This window comes from Aotus nancymaae, unplaced genomic scaffold, assembly GCF_030222135.1.
Source record: "Aotus nancymaae isolate 86718 unplaced genomic scaffold, 86718_ANA_hifiasm-v0.15.2.pri h1tg000040l, whole genome shotgun sequence".
Lineage (NCBI taxonomy): Eukaryota > Metazoa > Chordata > Mammalia > Primates > Aotidae > Aotus > Aotus nancymaae.
In genome coordinates, this window is record NW_026988454.1 from 60,613,380 (window position 1) to 60,638,595 (window position 25,216).

The following is a 25,216-nucleotide window of genomic DNA, read 5'->3' on the forward strand; positions in this document are numbered from 1 at the left end:
ACTAAAAAGGGCCCCAAATCTCCCTCTTATAAAGGAAGCTCTAATAATTTTAGCCTAGAAAAATTATAAGGCAGATGTTACAAAGGACCATCTCAGCTATCTTAAACTAACAAATTATTGATATTTTTGGTATTTGATATTCTTGCTACAGAGATGATAGAATGTCTAACTTTAAGCACTTACAGTTTCTTGGTGAACCTAAATTAAAATCCTTGTGTAATATAACCTTGGGAAGCTGAAAAATATTATTTTCTTTTAGAATTATTTATCATCATATCATAAACCAGTTATATGTTGAAAACGTTTATCCAGTTATATCTGCTTTAGATTCTCATTAATTGTGGTTTCTTTGTATTGCAGCGTTCTAATCTTAGGCGCTTCAGGCGGAGTTGGTACTTTTGCTATACAGGTAAAACCATTTTTTAATCTTGTGAATAGGAGGATTTTGTTTACATGAATTTATAAGATAAATTATTTCTCCTTAAAAGCTGAGAGAAAGGTAGGTCTGGTAAATGCGCTGTAATTTCAGCTTCTTTGTAAGAGGAAAATATTCTTTTTTTCAATTAAAAAAATTACTTTTTAGAGACAGTCTTGCTGTGTCACCCAGGCTGGAGTGCAGTGGCACAGTCATAGCTCACTGTAAGGAAAATATTCTAATGTAGAAGGAAGCATTAATCTTTCTAGTAGTTTAATATGAGTGGGTATATAGATGTCCTATAACAAATGTAGGAAAGCTTTTAAGAAGGAAGATCATGGGCAGTGCAGGTAGATGAAAGTTTGCAATTTGGTAGGAAACAGCCAATGTCAAAAATTAATGCTAGTTTCCAATCAAAATTTTTGCAGGCTAAAAAGCCTGCAAATGTAGAAACTGATAAGCTGATTCTAAAATTTATATAGAAATACAGTAGTTAAGATGGCAATACTCCCCCAAAGTGATTTATAGATTTAGTGCAATCCCTATCAAAATTCCAGCTGCTTTTTTTTGCTTTGCATAGATGGACAAATTTATCCTAAAATGCATATGGAATCACAGGGGACCCCAAGTAGCCAAACAGTCTTGAAAAAGAATGAATTTGGAGGACTCACACTTGCTGATTTCAAACTTACTATGGAGCTACAGTAATCAAAACATAAGGGTAGACTTATAGCTCAGTGGAATAGAACTGAGCATCCAGAAATAAACCCATACCTCTGTGGTCAATTGATTCTGACAAGAATGGCAAGACCATTAAATGGGGAAAAGAATAGTCCTTTCAACAAATACTGCTGAACAACTAGATATCCATATGCAAAAGAATGAAGTTGAGCCCCTACCTCACATCATATTAAAAAAAAAAAAACTCTCAAGGCCAGATGTGATGGTTCATATCTGTTATCCCTACACTTTGGGAGGCCAAGGTGGGAGGATCACTTCAGGTCAGCAGTTCAAGACCAACCTGGCCAACATGGTGAAACCCTCTCTCTACTAAAAATTCAAAAATTAGTTGGACATGGTGATGTGTACCTATAATTCCAGTTACTCAGGCAGCTAAGGCAGGAGAATTGCTTGAACCTGGGAAGTGGAGGTTGTCAGGAGCCTAGATTGTGCCACTGCTCTCCGACCTGGGTTATGAGTGAGACTCTGTTTCAAAAAAGTAAAAACAAAAAAAAAAAACCTCAAAATGGATCAAAGATATAAATATAAGAATTAAAACTATAAAACTTTTAGAAGAGTAGGCAGGGAAATGGAAAAAAAAAAGTCCTAGAAGAAAACGTAGGAGAAAATCTTCATGACCTTAGATTTGGCAACAGATTTTTAGATATGACACCCAAAGCACAAGGAATCAAAGAAAAAAATAAATCGTAGTTCATCAAAATTAAAAAAAAAATTTTTGTACATCAAAGGGCACTATCAAGAAAGTGAACTGACAACCCATAGAAGGGAAGAAAATATTTGCAAATCATTTATCTGATAAGGGTCTAGTATCCAGAATATATAAAGAACTCTTATGACTTAACAACAAAAAGACAGCACAGTTTTTAATTAGCCAAGAACTGGAACTGACATTTCTCCAGAGAATATATACAAGTGGCCAGTAAGTCCATGTAAGGATGGTCAGTGTCTTTATTCATTAGGGAAATGCAAATCCAAACCACAATGAGATACTGTGTCTTTTTTTTTGAGATGGAATCTTGCCCTGTTGCCCAGGCTGGAATGCAGTGGTGCAATCTTGGCTCATTGCAACCTCTGCCTCCTTGGTTCAAGTGATTCTCCTGCCTTAGCTTCCCAAGTAGCTGGGATTACAGGCATGCACCACCATGCCTGGCTAATTTTTGTATCTTTAGTAGAGACGGGATTTCACTATGTTGGGCAGGCTGGTCTCAAACTCCTGACCTCGTGATCCTCCCGCCTCAGCCTCCCAAAGTGCTGGGATTACACAATGCCCAGCCTATACTGTGTCTTATAATAAAAAACAAACACAGAAAATAAAAAATGTTAGCAAAGATGTAAATAACTTAGAACACTCATACATTGCTGGTGGGAAGTTAAAATGGTACCATATTTTATATATATATATATATAATGGAATATTATTCAGCCATAAAAAGGAATAAAATATTGATGCATGATACAGCATGGATGAATCTTCTAAACATGCTAAATGAGAAAAACCCAGAAATAAAAGGTCCTACGTATTGTGTGATTCCATTTATATCATATGTCTAGAATAGGCAAATCCACAGAAACAAAGCAGATTAGTGGTTGTCAGGGGTTGGGGGTGAACGGAGAAAGGAGTGGGGAATGACTCTTAATGAGCATGAGGTTTATTCTTGGGGCAATTAAATATTATGGAATTAGACAGTGGTGATGGTTACATAACATTGTGAATGTATTAGAGGCCACTGTGTACTTTGAATATTTTAAAATTGTGAAAATGGTGACGTATAGAATTTTACCTCAAATAAAATGAAACAAGTTCCACAAGCCTCCAGGAACACCATGGGGCCCAGTGGCTGCTTCTGTTCTGATCAGATATGTAACTGAATGGCTCCTGGAAGAGGGAGCTTGATTAAGCCTCAGGATGAGGGGAGAGAGCCTTTCTCCCCCAATGTGGAGCTAGTGAGTAGCCTCAGAGGCCACATTACTTTCCAGGAGGGAGGTTTGGGTGTTACAGACCACCCCAGACCCACCTTAGACTTTCTGAGAACCCAGATGGTGCTGGGGGCCTCCTGTCTGTCTGCTGACTGAGTTGGGTGAAGGAGGTGAGGATTCCTGGTGATGCACACTTTAACTTTTAATTCATCATTTGATAACCAGGATCCAGTCCAGAGGCTTGGTAAATATGAGTTGAATGAATAAGTACATAGAAGGAAGGAAAAGAGGGAGAGAAGCAAAAAGAAAAGAGAAATATCATACATAGTAGGTTAGAGTATAAATTGGTACAGCCACTTAAGAAAACCATTTTGCATCTATTAAATCTGAATATAAATTGTAAAATTTCTTAAAAAACAAAAACAAAAGGACAACACAAAAATTCCTATTTTAGGATTATAACATATAGGTAGATAGACAAACATGTTTATCCAAAGATATGTACCAGAATTTCAGAGCAGGGCTATTCCTATTAAAATTCCCCAGCTAGAAAAACCTCAATGTCCATCACCAGTAAAATGAGTAAGTAAACTGTGGTATATTCTTACATTGGAATATTATACAGTCATGAAAAAATCTATAATTGCACACAGTGAAGTGGATGAATATCACAACCAAATGTTGAGTAAAAGAAATCAGGCACGAGAGCTTATCCTATATGGTTCCATTTAATGGCATTCAAGAACAGGTGAAACTAAGCAGTATTTTTTAAGGGTATTTACTTAATAAAATTCCTAAAAAACAGAAAGCAAAAAGGGTTACTGTAAAGGTCTTGTTAATAGTTACTTTTTTTAGAGAGTTGAGGTTTTAATTGGGAGGCTTGGGGCAGAGGTGGTATTCTAGTTCTTAATTTTGAGTAATGGTTATAATATTTGACTTATAATAATTTGTTAAGCTATATATTTATATTCGGTATGCTTTTATTTGTATTATATTTCACAATAAAAAATTTTAATAAAATTTAAAAATAAGTAATAGAAGAGCATTAAGGTTAAATCCCATACAATTATAAGGAAAGTGAAAATAAGGTATAGAATAACATACCGTATAATGAAAGCACATCAGAATACGTGCCTGGAAAACAGCCTGAAATGTAACCTATTTCAAAGCAAATTAAAAGACATTGAAAATATAAGACATGAAAAAAACAAAATAAATCAGAATTGGAAAAACTCAGGAAAAAAGTAAAACTAAATGAAAAACTCATTTAGTAATAGAAAACTAAACTAGGAGAAACTCAACAGCAAGTAAACAGAACACAGAATGCTTCCTTAATGGAAACAAAATGCAGAAAAAAATTCAAATTACAAAAGAAACAAAAAGGTAGGCTAGGCACAGTGGCTCCAATCGCAGTACTTTGGGAGGCTGAGGCAGGCAGATTGTTTGACCTCAGCGATTCAAGATCAACCTGGCCAATGTTGCAAAACCTCGTCTCTACAAAAAATATAAAAATTAGCTGGGAATGGTGGCTCATACCTGTAATCTCAGCTACTGGAGAGGCTGAGGTGTGAGGATCATTTGAGCCCAGGAGGTCAAGGCTGCAGTGCGCCGTGATCACCCCACTGCACTTCAGCCTGGACAGAGTGAGACCCTATCTCAAAAAGAAAGAAAGAAAAAAATAAAAACAGATTCAACAGAAAGTACCAAATATTGATGACAGGCAAGGAAAATTGATATATGGATACTAGGAGTCCTTGAAGGGGAAAACCAAAGCAAGGAAATTGAACCCATACTAAAACAATAATTAAAGAAACTTTCCTACTGTCCTAAAATTAAATGCTTTGAAATTACATGTTTAATAGCCACATCACTTTTCTAAGGACATGGACCCAGACTGAGCAACACTAAAAGTTACTAATAAAAATACGAAGAAAAATTATAGTGAAATTACTGGCCTTAAAAGAAAAAGAAATAAGATCCTTTGGAAATCTAGACAAAATAGCACGTGTGCTACTTATGTATCCATATAAGAAAAAAAAGGTGATGTGATTTAGAAATAAAATTAGACTGTCATGTGACTTTTTGTCAGTAACACTTTTGGCAGAAAAAAAATGGAGTAAGATATTTAAGATACTCAAGGAAGAGTGCACCAAGAATCATTTATACAACAAAACTGGCCTTCAAGTATGATGGGCACATACAGACTGTTACCAACATCAAGAACTTGGGGAATATTGTTCTTCTGATCCCTTTCTGAGGAATCTACTAGATAGATAATGAACTTCTGACTAGGAGTGCCTATGAAGACATTTTAAAGACTAGTGGTAAATGTTCAACGTAGTTACCTATACAACAAAACTAAATGAGGGCTTAGAAGGAGACAGTAAAGGAACAGCCATATGCTCTGTCTGACCAGGTAAATATAGTGAAATAATTGTTATTATTTTTGAGACAGTGTCTTTCTCTGTCATCCAGGCTGGGATACAGTGATGTGATCACAGCTCACCACAGACTCAACGTCCTGGGCTCAATGATCCTCTCACTCCAAACTCCTGAGACCTGGAACTACAGGCACATGCCACTGTGCCTAGCTAATTTTTCCATTTTTTGTAGAGATGGGGTATTGCCGTGTTGTCTGGGCTGGTCTTGAATTCCTGACCTCAAGCAATCTTCCTGCCTTGGCTTCCCAAAGTGCTGAGACTTTTTTTTTCTTTTTTTTTTTTTTTGAGATGGAGTCTTGTTCTGTAGCCCAGGCTGGAGTGCAGTGGCACAGTCTCGGCTCACTGCAACCTCCGCCTCCCGGGTTCAAGCAATTCTCCTGCCTCAGCCTCCCGGGTAGCTAGGACTACAGGCACATGCCACCATGCCCAGCTAATTTTTTTTGCATTTTTAGTAGAGACAGGGTTTCACCATGTTGGCCAGGATAGTCTCGATCTCTTGACCTCATGATCCGCCAGCCTTGGCCTCCCAAAGTGCTGGGATTACAGGCTTGAGCCACCGCCAAGTGCTGAGATTTTGTAGTCTCAAATTAGAATTGGAAGTATCAATGTGAACTCAAGAAATATTTTGTGTATGTATGTATGTATGTATGTAAAGTCATTGCTCGAAATATCATTTCTCATTAAAACAAGGCAGGGCTTCACAGAGAAGTAGCTGATTTCAGATCTAGGGTGCAAATATACAAGAATAACCTGGAATACATTAAATAGCAAGAAAACTATCAAAGACTAGTCAGGTCATGTAAAGACTCAAGAGCTAACTTGAAGAAATGCCCAAAGATGTAACAATTAGAGCTTTAGTAATAATAACAACCATTACACTGAGTTGAAACCTTTTAAATATATTTAAATCCATGTGTTCATGATATGTTTTTCAAAAGAGGTCCCTTTTGGAAGATGAAAGAGAACCAATTTATTATCTTATAAATGTTAAAGAGAAACGGTTAAGCATTTGTCTTGCCTTTCCTACATGAACTGTATAATTGAGTAGATCAAATAATATAATGAAGGGCAGTGTTACTTTGTGAAAGTATTCAGGCTGCACACAGAGGCTCATGCCTATAATCCCAGCACTTGAGGAGGCCGAGGTGGGTGGATCACCAGAGGTCAGGAGTTCGAGACCAGCCTGGCCAACATGGCGAAACCCTATCTACTAAAAATACAAAAATTAGCCAGGCATGGTGGTGGACACCTGTAATCCCAGCTACTTGGGAGCTTGAGGCAGGGAGAATCGCTTGAACCCGGGAAGTGGAGGTTGCAGTGAGCAGAGATCACATCACTGCACTCTAGCCTGGGATAGAGCAAGACTCTGGCCCCCGCCCCAAAATAAAATATTTCAACTACTTAAATAAAAAGAAGTAGAATTAGATGATTACTATTTCACAATCACCAATAAACAGATATAAGTATTAAGCATTGACAGTTGCTAAGATACTAAGGAGTGCCTCAACCAGACATGATGTGCCTCCTCTAGTTTTGCCAGACGCTGTCCATAGTTTTGCTAAAGGGATTGAAATGGAATCTGATCTAGTCTCCAGACCCATCTGCCAAGTTGCAGAAAATAAAGAGGACAGAGCAACGTGTGGAACTGTCCCGTGGGTGTGCAGTCAGAAATTCCAGACTGTGGGAAACTCCACAGATCAAATGGCCTAGATTGTTCCACAGATAAATTATAAGACCGCGGTGGGTGGGGAGTTGGGGAGAGATAGCATGGGGAGAAATGCCAGATATTGGTGATGGGGAGGAAGGCAGCACATCACACTGCCATGTGTGTACCTATGCAACAATCTTGCATGTTCTTCACATGTACCCCAAAACCTAAAATACAATAAAAAATAAAATAAACGGAGAAAAGAGAAAAAAAAAAAGAAAGCAAAAAGATAGAACAAGAGCCTATGTTAAAAGAGACTTAAGGCCGTGCACAGTGGCTCATACCTGTAATCCCAGCACTTTTGGAGGCCAAGGTGGGTGGATCACTTGAGGTCAGGCATTCAAGATCAGCCTGGTCAACTTGGTGAAACCCGTCTCTACTTCAAATACAAAAATTAGTCCAGGGTGGTGTCATGTGCCTGTAATCCTACTCGGGAGGCTGAGGGCAGGAGAATCGCTTGAACCTGGGAGGTGGAGGTTGCAGTGGACTAAGATCATGCTACTGCACTCTAGCCTGGGCAAAAGAGTGAGACTATTTCTCAGATAAAAAACTAAAAAAACCCAAAAATAAATAATTAAAAGAGAGACTTAAAACATGTCATTTTAAAAATGCACAAGACTATAATATCTAGAGAATGCATAGTTGCGTGATAAAACTTTTTGAAATACAAGGAGGTGATTACTATAAAAATCAGGCATGCGCCTGTAGTCCCAGCTACGTGGGAGGCTGAGGCAGGAGATTTGCTTGAACCCAGGAAGTGGAGGTTGCAGTGAGCCGAGATTGCACTACAGCACTCCAGCCACCATGCCCAGCTAATTTTTATTATTTTAGTAGACACGGGGTTTCACCATGTTGGCCAGGATGGTCTCAATCTCTTGACCTTGTGATCTGCCCACCTCAGCCTCCCAAAGTGTTGGGATTACAGGCATGAGCCAACGCACCTGGCCTCTCCTTTTAATGTAAATCTAGTTATAACTAATTATTTTAAAATATAAGACATCTGCATTTTAAAACCTAGGTACCATTTGTTTAGGTTTCCTTACTCCAAGTTTTTAAGATAAAATGGTTATAGTTTCTTCCCCTTCTTTTTAAGAGAACCTTTTCATATATTACCTATTACTTAATAGCTCATTACTTTGAAACACTGTATGATTCAATATTGTGTTAACACTTACTGGAGATGCAAATGATGCTATGTGGCATTCTAATGTTCTGGATACATTTTAAAGTCATTTTTCTGAAAACATGCTTTTTTTGGGCCATTTAACTTTGCTATCCTTGAAAGTGCTAAATTTGAGGCTTTCAGCTGCTGTCTTTTCTGTTACTGGTGAGGCACTGAATCCCTCTCTAAGTGGATTAGTTATAACTTCATGACAACAAGGTGGCTGGCTGTCTCATGTAGAGCAAATGAGATCTCTTTCTTGGAATTTTCTTAGTGAACAAAAGTTTAAGCATTTTTACTAGTCTCTGACAGATGGCTTCCTATAGTTCTTGTTAAGATGAGGTACTTAAAGTTCTTTAGAGATTAGTCTGATATATGTATACATGGTGTCAATTTTTTTTTTTCAATGCAGTCAGTTTTTCTAATCTCTTCGTTTTTTTTCTTTAATTTTTTTTTGGGGGGCAGGTAATGAAAGCATGGGGTGCTCATGTGACAGCAGTTTGCTCTCAAGATGCCAATGAACTTGTAAGGAAGCTTGGGGCAGATGATGTAATTGATTACAAATCTGGAAGTGTGGAGGAGCAGTTGAAATCCTTAAAACGGTATGTATTAGAACAATGTTCACGCCGGGAATGGGAACAAGGACAATTGATGCTGCAGGTCTGAGATGGTTTGGTGGCTTTACAATCATGTTGGATTCTTAGAGAAGAATCTATGAAAACATTCCATGTCATTAGAAGTTACTTAGGTTGGCTTCTGTTTTAATTCCAGGTGTTAATATAACACAGTAACAGCATGTGGATAGGTACTGAGGAAGTTACTTTGCTTACATAGTCTTTGCTAATTTTTAAGTTAACATGCTGGTTTATAAGAGGCCTGAAGACAAAATTGGAAATGTATTCCTTTCTGTGGCATCTGTCACCACAGGAAGAATATAGAGTAGTTCATGAAATACATGATTAGCCCAAAACATACTTTCCGTGTTTTGGCTTAACAAAGGCTTAAGAGAAACACTGTAAGTCTAAATCTTGGTAATGGGAGCATTGTGGATGTTCCCAGTGTGGCTGAATGCCAGGCTGTGGTTTGTCCTGACGTACTGAACAGGAATGCGTTCAGGAATTCTCTTAGGTCCTGTTGATTCGGGCTTATTCATCTGACCTTTATCCAGCGACATCAAGCTGAAGCTGAGAACACAACTGAGGAGTATTTGGAAAGCTATTTTACTGCTTCTCTTTCAATGGTTTTCCCTTTTTTGATTAGTTTTCAGAAGTAAACTACTCTTGCCCACATTGAGTAGAAGTATATTTTTAAATAGAAAAAAGAAAGGGAGTAGTTATCTGACACTGCCCAGCCTTTCTCAGCCAGTGCCAGCAACTCCCAATGGTAGTTTGGTGGTGCACCCAGGAGCAGCCAACTGTTCAGGGAGCTTCTACTCTTGCCAGGCAGGGTTCCATATACCAGTTACAGTGGTGAACAAGACAAATGCCCATTTTCATGGAGCTTACATTCTTGTTTGGAAGCTTTTAGTGGTAGGTGCTCTGAAAAAAAAAAATGAAAGGGAATAGTCTGGGGCGGAGGCTGTTATAGATAGGTAGGTTACAGAATGCCTTGTTGAGGAAGCAACATTTGAGTGGAGGCTTTAGTGAGCAAGCCATATGAATAGAATTTGTGTATGTGTGTTGCTCTCTGCTATATCCCTCCATCTGGAAGAGTGTAGCAGCATGTAGTAGGTACTCAATAATATTTATTTAGTTGTTGAAGGAATCTAGGAGAACAATTGTTCCATCTGGAAAGAACAGCAAATGTAAAGCTGCCATGTCAGGAACATACCTGGCATGTTTAAGGACTATCATCGTCCCTTTCAGAGATTTTTTCAGCTACCCTCTTGCCTGTGTGTCAGGGCCTAAGCCTCTGTAGGCCCCTTGAGTGAGGAAATGACAGGTCTCTGAGATTTGACTTCTAGAAAGCAGTAATTGTATCTTCTGATACTTCTAGAAATAGCAACATGATACTGGGCCAAGTCCTACCTATTCCCCTCTATCTACCTTAAGGTTTTGTTGTTGTTGTTGTTTTGAGATGGAGTTTCACTCTGTCGCCCAGGCTGGAGTGCAATGGTGCGATCTCGGTTCACTGCAACCTTTGCCTCCTGATTCTCATGCCTCAACCTCCCGAGTAGCTGGGATCACAGGCACACACCACCATGCCTGCTAATTTGTTTTTTTTTTTTTTTTTTTTTTTTTTGTAGAGATGGAGTTTCACCATGTTGGCCAGGCTGGTCTTGAACTCCTGGCCTCAAGTGATCTGCCTGCCTTGGTCTCCCAGAGTGCTGTAATTACAGGCATGAGCTACCACACCTGACCTACCTTAAGTTTTATGTATGACTGGAATTTGTCACCAGAGAATAGGAGAACTTGACAGATGGTAGGCTAGAAGATACTCAGTCTAGGCTCCCAAACCAGTGCTACACGTTCTTCCTCGGCATCTCTTCCTGGCAAGTGGTCTTCTTTTGCTTGTACTTTTCTAGTAGGGGGACTTTCCTGGCTTATAAATGCAAGACATTACTTCTTCTTCTTCTTCTTTTTTTTTTTTAATAGCTTTAGTTAAAATTGATCTTTGTCATTTCTGCCTGGAGTTTGACCTCTCCGTCTACCTATAAATATATTCCTCCTTTCAAATAGAAGCTTATTTTAGGTATTTGAAATCTTAGAGTTTTATAGTGAGAAGGGACTTTGAAACCTTCAGTCCAACCCTATGATGCTGTAGTTGAGAAAGTGAAGGGCAGAGGATTTATGAGTTTTTGCATAATCAAGGTCATGCCACCAGTCATTTGTTGGGAGAGCTGGATCCATAACCTGGTCTCCACATTTCTTTCTCAGACAATGCATGTTCTAAATACCAGGCTGCCTTAAGTTTTCCTTAAATTAAGTGTCCTCAAATTTGTTCATTCAAAACTTGGAAATGAAGTAGACACTTTTTTTGTGAAAAGAATGGTCATCTATTAAGGTCATCATGCTCCTGCATTTGATATCCTTAGATTTTATTGCCCTTCTTTAGTTTAGTTCCATGAAATACTCAGGATCCACAAAGTTGGCCAAAGCTGCTTTCAGGAACTTTAATGTTTGACATCATCCAGATGAATTTGAAGGGAGAAAAGATTTACCAAAGAGGAATTCATCAGCTGATTTGCTGAATTTATATGTATGTATTTTCTACATATATCTTTGTTTTCAAAAGTATTTAAAAGCTTCATTAGGTTTTTATCCCATTTCAGTAGAATATAGTGATTACAAAAGTTTAGGTTAGATGTGAGAAGTTGAATCTCTACCAGTTCCTGTGGATTCCGTTATGACTGAATTTTTTTGGCATGCTAGAGCAGGTCATTTCTCCTTTTGCATTGTCCTGATGCTGTACCTGAAACCAAATGATAGAAAATTACAGAAGATGAAGAGGATGGTTCCATGAGCATTTCTGACTGTAGAGAGAATAAAAGCAAATTATTCTTGTAGGTGAAAATCTCATACTTAACTTTCAAGTATCCATGTGCACCAAAGAATACTTTATAGTGAATGAAAAGCTTTGCAGTTTTTTACAAATCTTAAGTCAGACTTTCTCAACCTTGGCAACCTTAGTTTCTCAGCTATTGACATTTTGGGCTGGATAATTTTTTTTGCTGCGAGGGGCTATGCTGTGCATTATAGTGAGCCAAAATCACTTTCTGTTCAAAACTACTTGCTTAAGTCATTCTAAAGTACTAGAAGATGAAGTGATTTTATGACAAAAATTAGTCACATTCAACTTACCTTGGAGAAGAGTCATAGATCCAGCGAGTGGGTGTGTTCTTCCTTCTCTGTCAAAGCAGCCACCCCTCTGCAGGATGGCAAGGTGCAGCACAGTTTGAGATTTGTTACCAAAATAAACCCTAAGTCAACTGATGCTGGGAAGGAAGGAGGATCAGAGTTCAGTGTAAAGCCTGACAACAATGTTTTGATTTGGTTCTTCCTCTCCAGGTTTGATTTTATCCTTGATAATGTTGGCGGATCCACTGAAACATGGGCTCTAGATTTTCTCAAGAAATGGTCAGGAGCCACCTATGTGACTTTGGTGACTCCTTTCCTTCTGAACATGGACCGATTGGGCATAGCAGATGGCATGTTGCAGACAGGAGTCACTGTAGGTTCGAAGGCATTAAAGGTAGGAAGAAGGGTCTTGGTTTGTGACTGCAAGCAGGCGCCTCCTGCTGCTAGAAATTGGTTTGCCACCTAGCCAGTTTCTCTTTTGGAGGCCGCATAAGCACAGTGGCTGCAAGCATGGACTCTCGAGTCACACTGACTGGGTTCAAATCTGACCTCTACTTAGTAGCTGTGTAACCCTGTGCAAGTTACCGAATGTCTCTAAGACCAATGTCTTCATCTATAAAATGAGGCTGATAATACATCTATCTTATGGCATTGTAAGGATCAAATGAAGTAGTCCATATGGAAACGTGGCACAATGCCTAGTACATAAAAAGCTCTTATTAAATGTTAGCCTTTATTATTACTTATTGCCTCCCTTGATGACATCTGATGTTGTGTCTGTGCTTCCTTCTTGTCTCTACCTGATGGCCCTCTCTCTGTCTCATGTCTAAACACATACAGTCTCTTGTATATAAAGGTGAAAACTTACAGCTGCTGTTTTCATTGTATTGGGATAGACCAATGTTTCCCAGACTGGGGCTTTCAGACCTTTAGAAGTCTAAGAGTAAGAGAAGTTGTACTTTTACTTCAGTAAGCCTCCACTCATGCCTTTGCTGGGGTCATATCAACTTCTTCTAACACTGCATATTCCGTGTAAATTTGAAACTCCAGCTATTAATGGCATTATGGGAGTTCCTGGGACTTGGTTAGTCAGCCTGACTCTGAAACGGGGCCACTTTTACCAAGGCTGTATAGAGCTCAACACTGAACATATCTCGCCCAAATTGCACACAATGGTGAGTGGTGACCTTGGAGATCAGGGCAGATCAGCTCAGTTACCAGACTAATAGCAGAGCTTGAGAGTCTACTCTTCACTTTACCTCGTAGCCTGTTGTCATCACATTGGGGACAGAGGCTTTTATAATTTCATGAGATAAACTGGTGGTAATTATAGCTCATTGGTTTAAAATATGAATTAATGTTAATTAAAATGGAATACATGATAGAAAAAAATAAAGATAGGCTGGGCATGGTAGCTTATGCATGTAATCCCAGCAATTTGGGAGGTAGAAATGGGAGGATTGCTTAAGTTTGAGGAGTTTGAGACCAGCCTGGTCAACATAGTGAGAACTCATCTCTACAAAAAAATTTAAAAATTAGCCAGGTGTGTTGGTGCACACCTATAGTTCCAGCTACTCAGGAAGCTGAGGCCAGAGGATGGTTTGAGCTTGGGAGATGGAGGTTGCAGTGAGCCAAGACTGCGCCACTCTCCTCCAGCCTGGGCAACAGAGGAAGACCTTGTCTCAAAAAAAAAAAAAAAAAAAACTATTGTTTTTAGGCAAAATGCTTGAGACTCAGGAAAAAGGCAGTAGAAAGTTCCTCGGTGGTGAAAAGGTTGTGAGTCACTGTGTCAGTCCAACCAACACTGCCCCATGTTTGTGAGATGACGGGCTTGATGATTATCTTTAGCGTTTTATTCTAGATATTAATTTGGGACCTTTTAGGGGATGAAACTTAGAACTTTGGTCTCTTGAGTTCTGTGTACTAACTACTTAGAGGTCATAACAAAGAGCTATGATGGAGGAGACCATGCTTCAATTCTTATGAAATATTATGGGTAATAGAGATGAACAAACCGAAGCCCTGCACTGTGGTGTTCTTTATTTCCATTTGCTTCAGACAGTAGCCAGAAACAGTGTCCACAGGGGACTTTGTGGTGGAGAAAGGACTCTTAGCTGTCCTTTGTCTCTTCTTTCTCTTTCACAAAACCCAGATTTTCCAGTGCTTTAAAAGTAAGTTTAAGTTTTCTGTAAGATTTCACAGTTTGTACTCCAGTGAGACCTCTTACAAGTCAACCTTCAGAGTTGTCCTTGAAGAGTAAAACAGGCACAGCTCTCTTCATTCTCTTTTCTCCTGCTTGAAAGATGATAGTGGTAATCTCATGTGAAAACCTTTTAAGTAGTTTTCAGCGTCTTTCTGATTGTGCACGAAGTTAAAGCCTCATTGTCATGCTTCTGACTCTCCTGCCCGCTTTGGTTTACTTTCTGTCTTATAGTGGCCTGCAGGGGGAAAACACAGACCTCTTGTAGCAGAATGTACAAATTCTGCTATTGCAGACCAAAAGTTTCACTTTACAGAGCCACATGCTGTGAAGAGTTATAGATGTGGCACTTGTGACCATTTCTGTTCCTTTTTTAATACCCTAAACAGAATTACCAGAATGTTTTAATTGTAGTCTATGAAGCCAGACCTTAGGGAAAAGTATTGGAACAGATCTGTGATTGTCATTAACTGGATCCACAGTAAGCTTGAGACATTCTCAGTGCTTCTGGCACATAGCCACATAAACCTTCAAACAGCTTTTCTCTTTTTCTTGTTTTGTAGAGACAAAGTCTTGCCATGTTGCCTAGGCTACTCTTGAACTCCTGGCCTCAATCCTCCCAGCTCGGTCTCCCAAAGTGTTGGGATTATAGGTGTGAGCCAGTGTGCCTGGCCTCTTCTTTTAAGTTAGTTGCATAGACCAATGCATCCCAACATCTTTCATGCCATGACAGACATAGAAAATGATAGTATTTGAACATCATATTGAGTCTGCCTTGGCTAATAGAGATGAACAAACCAAGCCCTGCTCCTCCAAGACCAGCCTATCTGGAGACTTCTACCTCCGGAGGCTATCCTGAGGGCTAAGGGGAGTCAGTATCTCATCACACCAATTCTAGAGTAAGCTTGACTCTCTTTACATCTGTTGTCCTAGGGTAATTACTAATGATGAATCCTTTAACTCTCACAGGTTTTCTGGGTTAGATGATAGGTCTATAGGGTCACTCACCCAGTTAGCCATCCTGGCACACTTTGTGGGAAGCTTTGCCTAGGCAACCGCTTAGTTTTTTCTTTCTTTCTACATTCTTAAACTGAATTGGTATTGTCTCAGTCTTTCCTCAATAAGCTTCACTTTCAGCACTGAACAAGTATTGGTAGAATACTTTCTATGTGTCAGGCATTTTATATACATTCTCACTTAATCCTTCCAACAATCCTGCAAGCTAGGTGGTGGTACCACCATCCTACAGGGCAGGAAATGGGTAGCCTGACCAAAATAATATAACTTAAAAAACAAAAAAACATAAAAATAATGCAACTAGTTAGTGCTGGGTTGGGAGGGGTTCCATCGCATTTGCCAGCCTCACACCATGGTAATAGCTTATATCATACTGAGTGTAAGCTCAGTGGAAAGAAGTCTGAGCTCACCTCGCAGTTGTGGGTAGGTGTGGAGGGGGCAGCCCTGTGGTACTGGCCGCCCCTCTACTATCTCAGTTTGTTCCTACCTGATGAAGGTTTGGTTGGGCAGGTCATTGAGGTAGCATGGAAAACCTCAGCTCATTTGTTGTTTCCGTAGTGGCCCACCCTACCTTCGACATGAAAAATGACAATTACAGCCAGTCACAGTGGCTCACGCCTGTAATCCCAGCACTTTGGGAGGCTGAGGTGAGAGGGTTGCTTGAGCCCAGGAGTTCAAAACCAGCGTGGGCAACATAGCAAGACCCTTTCTCAATTAAAGAAACAAAGAATAGCAATTACAAATGGCTGTAGAGGGGTCATGAACCCTCTTGGTGTAAGATTTTTACTCATCTTCTTTTGGAGGTATTGCCCCAATTAGATGGCTTTTATTTGCCATAACTGTAGGGAAAGATTCAGCCATGATGTATGAGGAACTTTGCACTTCGTTTTGCCTTTAAAGCCACTTTATTCCTGTCAGAGCTGGGGGGAAAAAAAACAAAACTGTGATTGGGCTTCTTGTCTAAGATCATATTTTGGTGACTTCTTATCCACAAAACATTTTTTAACTTGGTGAAAACGTCTTCCGGTGCCTCTGGGCTTTATTCAAACCTTAGTAGGGAAAGCCTAGAGGTCTCGGCCTCTGATTTCTCCTGGGGAGGAAACCCATTTAGACGATCATTTTAAGGAAAGCTTTCCTGTGCTTACTTGTTTGTCAGTTACAGTTTAGAGAAAGAGCCTGAGTGATGTGGATGTGTCTTTGTTCACTTATTTATGTATTAAACATGTATGGAGCATCCATTCTTTGTCAGTCATTGTGCTAAGGTGCTGTGCACACAACTCATTTTGTCAACATGAAATGAGAAATGTTTCTTATAGTCATCTAGAAAATGCTTTTTCCTAAATCTGCATTTAATCAGGTTTTATCTTTTTCTATATTTGACATGTTTTGTTTTCCTCTTTTTAGCATTTTTGGAAAGGAGTCCATTATCGTTGGGCATTTTTCATGGCCAGTGGTCCGTGTTTAGATGACATTGCAGAACTGGTGGATGCGGGAAAGGTACGTGCGCCTGGAAACCTGTATTGGAAGCCTTTGTATTTCTAGAGCTCCTCCTGTAGATCTGCCAACTGAGCCTCATCAGTGGGGACTCCACAGAGGTGGCCTGCTCACTCGGCCCTATGCTGCCTTACATGGCCAAGTTTACATGCTATGTCTTTGGTTTTGTCTGCATGGGAGGCATAGACACAGACTGTTTCATCTGCAAAAGAGCTTCTCTCATTTAGTCAAACCCTCTTGGTTTAACAGATGAAGAGGTGGTCCCAGGGAGGTTATATGATTCTCCCAGAGACACTTGGTTAGATCATACCATAGCTATGATCCACATTGGGCTGCTAATATTTCATCAGATCCCCAGCTCTCCTGATTTCTAAGTGGGTATAATAAAATCAAGGGCAAATAAATAGTCCATCTGAGACAGTCAGTGGCCAGGGTGAAGGTGGGTGAGGATTGATGGGAATTTGAGTGAAGACAACTGGCTGGTGTTCTCTGACTACAAGTGTCTGTCCTGCTGTGGACTCTGTGGGAATGGGACTTGCTTATCATCTGGTCATCCTTTTCTGGATGTTGAAAGGCCTTTCAGGGATTCTGGGGGTTGAAAGCCTCCTCAGCTGCCACCTGTTTATTTGAGTTTTTACATGGTCTAAACCACCGTGCTATCCCATCTCTGGAGGAATAACCCAGAAGGTGGTATTCTGGTGCTGGTGTTTTTTATGTTTTTGAGAGATTATATGGAATTATAGGATGGAAAACTTTGAGAGGGTTGTGTGAGATCATAGATAGAGTGATTCTCATTTTACAGGTGAGAAAGCCGACTCACCGAGAAAAGGGCATGCTCAAACTTGCAGAAACAGGTGGAACCAAGCTGCATTCTTAGTGTTTGAAGCTGATTTTGGACTTCAGCATACACTGTCTTATCTTTGTCACTTTGCAGAGGGCAGGGAATGGAGCTAGAGCAGGCCAGCATTAGCATTGCGTGAACCACTCTGAGACACGGGCAGAGCTCCTGGAGGTGGGCTTTCTTCTTCTGGCTCCTGCCTCTTGCTGGCGTATTTCATCTTTCCGTTTTGATTTTGGAAAGGAATGTTTTTGGGAACTAATGGCTGCTTTTTATGTATTTAGGGTTTTCTTTCGCAGCCAAGGAACTGTATAAGATAGAGGATGGTCTGTTACTGTTTCCCAAATATTTGGGTTCCAGGCTTACGTGTCTTTTCATGGACTTCTGAGTTTTGGTGTGTTCTGATAGGGACAGGGGCTCAGTGTTACTGTGACTGTGTAACTGCTTCTTTGTAGGGATCTCCCACATCCACAGGAATGCTTATTTTATTTCTAGGAAGAAGAGAATGAGGTATCATCAAGTAAGTGCTTCATGTAGTTGGAGCCCCATTATTAGAGAGGTCTTTGTCCTCCAGAAGTCCAGATTGTGCTGGTCCTGGTATCTGCTCCACACTGTCCACCTGCTTACCACTCTCTTTTGTATTCAAAATACTGTGACTCTCTTTCTACCTGGAAATTACTGTTTAGCCAACAGAGATGAGAGGTGACTTGTATATATCTATCTATTACATTTGGCAGATAACTTGTAATGGCTAAAATAGAACCAGATTTTTAAAAAGATGTCCTTGAAGTATTGTCCAGGACGTTGAGTGAGCAGATGTTCCTTGTGCTTTGATTCTAGTCTCCTACACAGGCTGTTTGGCCTTGGGAATCATTTCTGACAGTGAAGGGTTCTGGGACCGTGAAGTTGGAATGTGACAGTGGATACCTTGATGAGGTCGGCTCTCTTGTTGTGTCCCTGCTTCTTTGTGGATGTGAAAGGCCATTGCTTTTTTATCCTGGGAAATTAGAAAGAATAGCACAACAGATCTTACTTATATGTTGTGTGGTTAATCGATATCTGTTAAATTGGAGGAGGACATTTAAACTCTTCCACGCTTTGGCTGAGCGCTTAATGATTCTCTTTAGCAGGTAACTGTTAGAAGAGCCACAGTTGTTTTTTTGATATGTAAAGCTATGAAACAACAGAGCCCACTCTTTTAAAATACTTGTAACTTTGAAAAAATACATTCATAAGGCTAAAAAACCCTAATAATGGACAAAGTTAATTCAAGAAATCTTCCCTTGACTGCTATAACTCAGTCACTAAGATTCTGCTTGTCAGATGCAACCAATATTACTAGTTTCTTGGGCCTTCCAAAGATACTATATCAAAACAGGAAAAACAGTTTTTTTCCTTTTGCTCTCTTTTCTTTCTTTCCTAACACACATAGATAACATACTGTTCTGAAAGTAGCTTTTTTAAATTTTTTTCCCTAAAACAGCACATCTTCAACTTTGTTTTTTATGTCAGGATATAAAAGCTTTCTTATTCTTTTTTTGTTAACAGCTGCATAGTATTTGTATGGGCATACCATAATTTGTTTAATTTCAGTCTTTTGCAAATAATGCTTCAGTGAATAACCCAAAATTTATATTTAGTACCTAATTGTGTATTTAACCATTCCTTTTCATGGAAATAGAATTACTAAGTCCAAAGATGTGTGCATTTATACTTCTGATAGTTTTTTTTTTTTTTTTTTTGAGACAGAGTCTTGCTCTGTCGCTGAGGCTGGAGTGCAGTGGTGTGATTTCAGCTCACTGCAAACTCTGCCTCCCGGGTGCAAGTGATTCTCCTGCCTCAGCCTCCTGAGTAGCTGGGATTACAGGTGCCCACCATCATACCTGGCTAATTTTTGTATTTGTAGTAGAGACTGGGTTTCAGCATGTTGGCCAGACTGATCTGGAACTCCTCACCTCGAATGATCCACCCACCTCGGCCTCCCAAAATGCTGGCATTACAGACGTGAGCAACCACACTTGGCCTTTGATAGATATTAAAATAGACAGCTTTTGAAAATCTAGTACATATATTTAGTGTCTAGAATTTCTCTTGTGACCTACCTTCTAGGCCCCTTCTCTCTTTCTTTACCCATTATCTTACCCTCTGAACCATGTTTACCTCATTAGAGACTTGTTTTTAAGGATGTGAAGATCTGGTACTGGTCACTTGTGATTTAAACTATCTTAATAAAAATAGAATTTGACCTGGGTGTGGTGGCTCATGCCTGTGATTCCAGCTACTTAAAAGCCTGAGGTGGAAGCATCGCTTGGGCCCAGGAGTTCAAGACCAGTCTGGGCAACATAGGGAGACCCCATCTCACACACACAAAACAAGAATCTGGATTAATGAGTATTACTGATAGAGTCTAAATTCTGCTTGTTAGCCTTGCATGCCCCAGTAAAAATGGAGAAGCCACCGAGTTAATATCCACAATAATGAGCACTCTGTTAATCCATTAATAGCATCATCCTTCTACTTTCTTTATGAACACCAACCCTATCTTTGCTTTCTCCCAGTGCAGCACTCAGTAAATGTTTTTGGAATTAAGATTTCCTGCCTTTAATGTGCTCACTATTGTCAGGCTCAAAAGTGAAGAGGAGCTGAAATTTCCTAAGTATGTGGGAACCTCGCAATCTGTTTTTCCTAGAGACCTAAGGCACTGTTTTCACATGACTGTCATCAGGAAGGCTTATGCATGCAGTAGGACTCCATATTCATCCTATCTGGGCACAATTTCAATGTGAATTTTAAGTTACCTAGTATTTTCATTCTATCTTAGATAAGTGGTTGCAAACTGTAGCCTGTGGGCCATATTCAATCTGAGGCCTATTTTTGCACATCCTCTGAGCTAAGAATGGTTTTTACATTTTTAAAGATTTGTTAAAAAAAAAAAAAAAAAAGAACTTAGACCATTGAAGCCTTCAAAGCCTAAATTATTCACTATAGTCCTTTACAGAAAAAGTTTACCAATCAGCCAATCATTATCTTAAACTAGTAGTTAGATGTTTTGTTGTTGTTTTTTTTTTTTGAGACGGAGTCTTGCTCTGTCCCCAGGCGAGTGCAGTGACATGATCTTAGCTCACTGCAGCCTCTGCCTCCTAGGTTCAAGTGATTCTCCTGCCACAGTCTCCCAAGTAGCTGAGACTACAGGTGCGTGCTACCACGCCCAGCGAATTTTGGTATTTTTAGTGGATACGGGGTTTCACCATGTTGGCCAGGATGGTCTCAGTCTCTTGACCTCATGATCCGCCTACCTCAGCCTCCCAAAATGCTGGGATTACAGGGATAAGCCACTGTGCCTGGCCTTTTTTTTTTTTTTTTTGAGACAGAGTTTCACTCTTGTTGCCCAGGATGGACTGCGATGATGTGATCTTGGCTCACTGAAACTTCTGCCTCCCAGGTTCAAGCAGTTCTTCTGTCTCAGCCTCCCGAGTATCTGGGATTACAGGTATGTGCTAGCACGCCCAGCTAATTTTGTATTTTTAGGAGAGACAGGGTTTCTCCATGTTGGTCAGGCTGGTCTCAAACTCCCAACCTCAGGTGTCTGCCTGCCCTGGCCTCCCAGAGTGCTGGGATTACACTGAAACCCAGTCACGCCAAGCTGCAGTTTACAGAATAGGCAGAGGAGGAGCTGCTCTTCTGGTGAAGTGGTGGCAGGGAGTGACCCCCCCGCCCCTGCAAATATTCTCTTTCCCTGCAGCTGCTTCACACAGCCAAGGAGCCCTGGGCTCTTGGACACCGGTTTGCAAACCACTGTTCTAGGCGTTCTCAAAAAGAATGATTTATAATTAGCCCCTTAAGTGTAATGGGTTGGTACTGACGTGCCTTGTGCCTACAGTTTATTGGCATTTTCTCCTAAGCACAATAAACAGTTCCTGTTTTCATACTATTTAACACCCTTATTTTTTGGTTGGGGGAGATTAGCAACAATTCTATTCAGGTCATGCATATGTCATTGATTAGTATACTCATAGACTAGAAAGAGGAAAACCTTACACTTGTCTAGTCTACTGTCTTCATCCCTTCATCCCCCATCCTGCTGCAATGTCACATTTGAAGGGACAGAGGCCCTAAGAAATTAAATGGCGTGTTCAAGGTCATATAGTTAGGCAGGGCCCAGGTCTCATGATCCTTAGGACAGTTCCTTCTACAGCCTTCATTATTTTCTGCTTAATTCATCATCCAGACATTGCTATGTAGAGTTTGAATTCTTGGTATTTGACTCCATCATCTTGTATTTCTCAGTATCTTTCAGGACTGAGAGGAGGTGGTGGTGAGGCAGTCTTCAGATGATAGCTGCTACTAAGAAGGACTGTGTAACTGTGTTTTGAAGGAAAATAGTTATACATATTTGCTTATATATACATGTATTAGTTTTCTATTGCTGTAACAAATTACTACGAATATGGTAGCTTAAGAAAACACACATTTATTATCTTATAATAATAAGATTTTGGTCAGAAGTCCAAAATGGGTGGGCAGGGCTGCATTCCTCCCAGAAGCAGGCTGTAGGGGCGAATCTGTTTCCTTGCCTTCTCCAGCTTCTAGAGGCCGTGCCTCCCTTGACTTGTGGCTACATGACTCCAGCCTCTGCTTCTGTTATCACATCTTTGACTCTAACCCTCCTGCCTTCCTCTTATAGGGACCTTCAGATTACACTGAGCCCACTTGGATAATCCAGGATAATCTCTGCATCTCAGGATCCTTAATCACACCAGCAAAGTCCTTTTGCCATGTAAGGTGCCATATTCACATGTTTCGGGAATTAGGATGTGAATTTCTGTGGAGGCCGTTATTCTGCCTACCACAATGTACCTCAAAAGGACACAAAAGGAACTGGAGATATTGGTTGCTCCTGAGGAGGGAAACTAGGTGGCTGGAAATCAAGTATGGGAGGAAGATCTTTTTTTTTTTTTTTTTTTTGAGACAAGGTCTCACTTTGTCACCCAGGTTGGAGTGTAATGGTGTGATCTCAGCTCACTGCAGCCTCTACCTCCTGGGCTGAAGCAGTTCTCCTACCTTAGCCCCCCATGTAGCACTACCCAACACTACTTCTTGGACAGGTATGCCCCTAACCAGCCAAATTTTTTGTAGAGATAGGGTTTTGCCCTGTTGCTCAGGCTGGTCTCAAACTCCTGAGCTCAAGCGATCTGCCTGCTTCGGCCTTGCCAAGTGCTGGGATTATAGGTGTGAACCACTGCACTTGGCCAGGAAGATCTTTTCCTATTAAGCCTTCTGATGTTAGGAGCTTAATGTTCACAGGTATTTTCAAAATCTTAGATGCCAGCCAAGCAAGTGATAAAGATTTCTCAGTTTCTTTCTTTATTTTAGCCAGCATCAGAATAGTTCCTATGCAGCATGTTTGAGTTCAATTCAAAGCATTTACCAAAGGCCCACTAGCACTTCTTGACCCAGTAGATGGTGGAGAAATGTGTTGGTCACACTGAGTTGCTTTTTGAGCAGCACTGTCCTCTAGAACTTTCTGCAGTGATAGAAATGTTCTTTGTCTGCAGTATTCACTGTGGTTGCCACTACCTAAGCCACTTGTGACTACTGAGCACTTGAAATGTAGCAAATGCAACTTGAGAGACTGACTTTTTCTTTTCATTTACTTACTTTTGATTAACTTAAATAGTCATGTGTCTGGAGGCTACCATATTGGACATTGCAGCTTCAGAGAAAAATGTAATGAGTTCTGAGGTAGGTGATTTCCCAGGCCCGTCTTGAATAGCTGGGCCCTTATTTAGCAATGAAGTACATTCTAAACTTTAAGTCCTTATTGCCACTGGATTTTGATTAGGGACCAAAGGTAGTGACTAGGGACTGAATCCCTGTGACCACTGGAGGAGGGCTGCCTTGCTTGATGTGGCAAGTTTCTCATGGATCTCATGGCCTCAATGCTTCTGAAGTTTTTCTGATTCTACTGAAATTGTTTCTATGAGGAAATTTATATGGGGTTTCTCCGCTCGCCTTCTGGCTTTCGGAACTACATTTTTTAGGAGTACCTAGGGACAAGTCCCTGATGCTTTCCCAAATGGGCACATTTACTCCCTTGGAGAGTTCCCCCGCCCACCATCCCCCTCCTGTCTCACCCCATCTTCCAGTTTTGAGTTTGCCATCTGGGGCAGGAAGTTTCCAAGAAACAGCAACTGAGAGCAAAATTCACCTCTTCCTTTTGTCCTCTTCTTATCTAAAGGTAGACTAAGTCCCCTTCTTCCCCTTTACCCCAACCTTGGAAATATTGAATCTATTGCAGAGGTCAGGGGCATACCTGTCCAAGAGGTAGTGCTGGAACTGCGGTCCTGGTGCCTGTCCACAGGTGTGTGGATTTGGACTCAGACCAGGAGCCCTTAGGTCTTCCTTGGTGTTTGCCACCTGTCAGCGTCCCCTCACACACCTCACCCTCTGAGACCTGCAGCCTCTGTGCCTGGTGGAAGAAGAGGCCAAGGGTCTAGGAAAAGAAGTGGAACAGACTGTGACTCCCCAGATTATATCCATCCCATGCAGTAATGATGTTAGGAGTCCCGTGTCCTTGTTTTGACTTTGCTGTTGACAGCTCTGACCTTGCACTTACCACTCAGTCACTTGCACTTCAGTTTCCTAGCCTGTCAAAAGAGGCCCACTCAGATATGTTAACTCTATTGTTTTGTGATTCTCACTGGGAAAACGGGAATTGAGGGAAAACTTGTGCCTGCTGTCATGCCTGCCTAGACAGTGTCCTTCACCAGCAGCCTCATGCTCTTGCAGTAGTGAGAGGTTTTCTGTACTGTCTTCCCCTTAAGCGTTAGAACGGGTTTTTGCCTCAGCAGGAAGGAGGATTTGCCCAGCAGCTGGTAAGCAGCAATATTCCAAGGCCACGTCCAAAGAGGTTGAGGTTCCCGTTGTCCCTACATTCTTACAGAAGGGACGTCAGGCAGCAGGTGCCAAATCTTGGGGCTTGGCTTGGTTCAGCCTTTGTTTCAGGGATGCGAGGCACGATCAGGACCCCACACTTGGATCCAAGACTGAATGAGGGCTGCTCCTGTGAGCTTGTCCTGGCCAGCAGTGAGCCTCATGTGTCTGCGCAGTGGGAAGCGTGGGGTTGAGCCTGCCCGCTTTATAACAGGGCTCCCTGTGCCAGGTGGACTATAGCAGCGTCATCACATAAACGTCCCCACTTCACTGCGAGTAACCTTTCTTTCCCCTCTCTGGATTTTAACTCTGATCCCTTTGTCCTTAACAAACAAGTATTCTAGGTCTGATGTGAGGCTGTACATAGACACTCTCTCATTATCCAGTTAATCTGTGTTTGCTGTCATGGATTCAGCCAACAGTGGCATTTGCCTGCCTTCAATTCGAAACCTTTTTTTCCATTGTCACTTACGGGAATTGCTGAATGACTCATTATGCCGTGGTCAGCCCTCTCGGGTTATTTGCCACAATAGGCCTGACCAGCCAGATTAAA

General features: G+C 40.8%; 1 protein-coding gene across 7 annotated transcripts in view; it reads left to right on the top strand.

Annotated features, from left to right (window-relative positions):
* Positions 1 to 25,216, top strand: part of RTN4IP1 (reticulon 4 interacting protein 1) — a 73,284-nt gene that overhangs the window by 33,707 nt on the left and 14,361 nt on the right. For 3 of the 7 annotated variants that reach the window (XM_064360810.1, XM_064360807.1, XM_064360808.1), the window contains exons 5-10: positions 361 to 409; positions 8,850 to 8,986; positions 12,392 to 12,575; positions 16,803 to 16,895; positions 21,173 to 21,220; positions 22,415 to 22,507. In XM_064360810.1, the coding sequence (XP_064216880.1) occupies positions 361 to 409; positions 8,850 to 8,986; positions 12,392 to 12,575; positions 16,803 to 16,895; positions 21,173 to 21,220; positions 22,415 to 22,507 (604 nt within the window). Of the gene's footprint in view, positions 1 to 360; positions 410 to 8,849; positions 8,987 to 12,391; positions 12,576 to 16,802; positions 16,896 to 21,122; positions 21,221 to 22,414; positions 22,508 to 25,216 lie in introns of those variants that run through there. The other 4 variants (XM_064360811.1, XM_012438406.2, XM_064360809.1 and 1 more) reach the window with 3 other exon arrangements.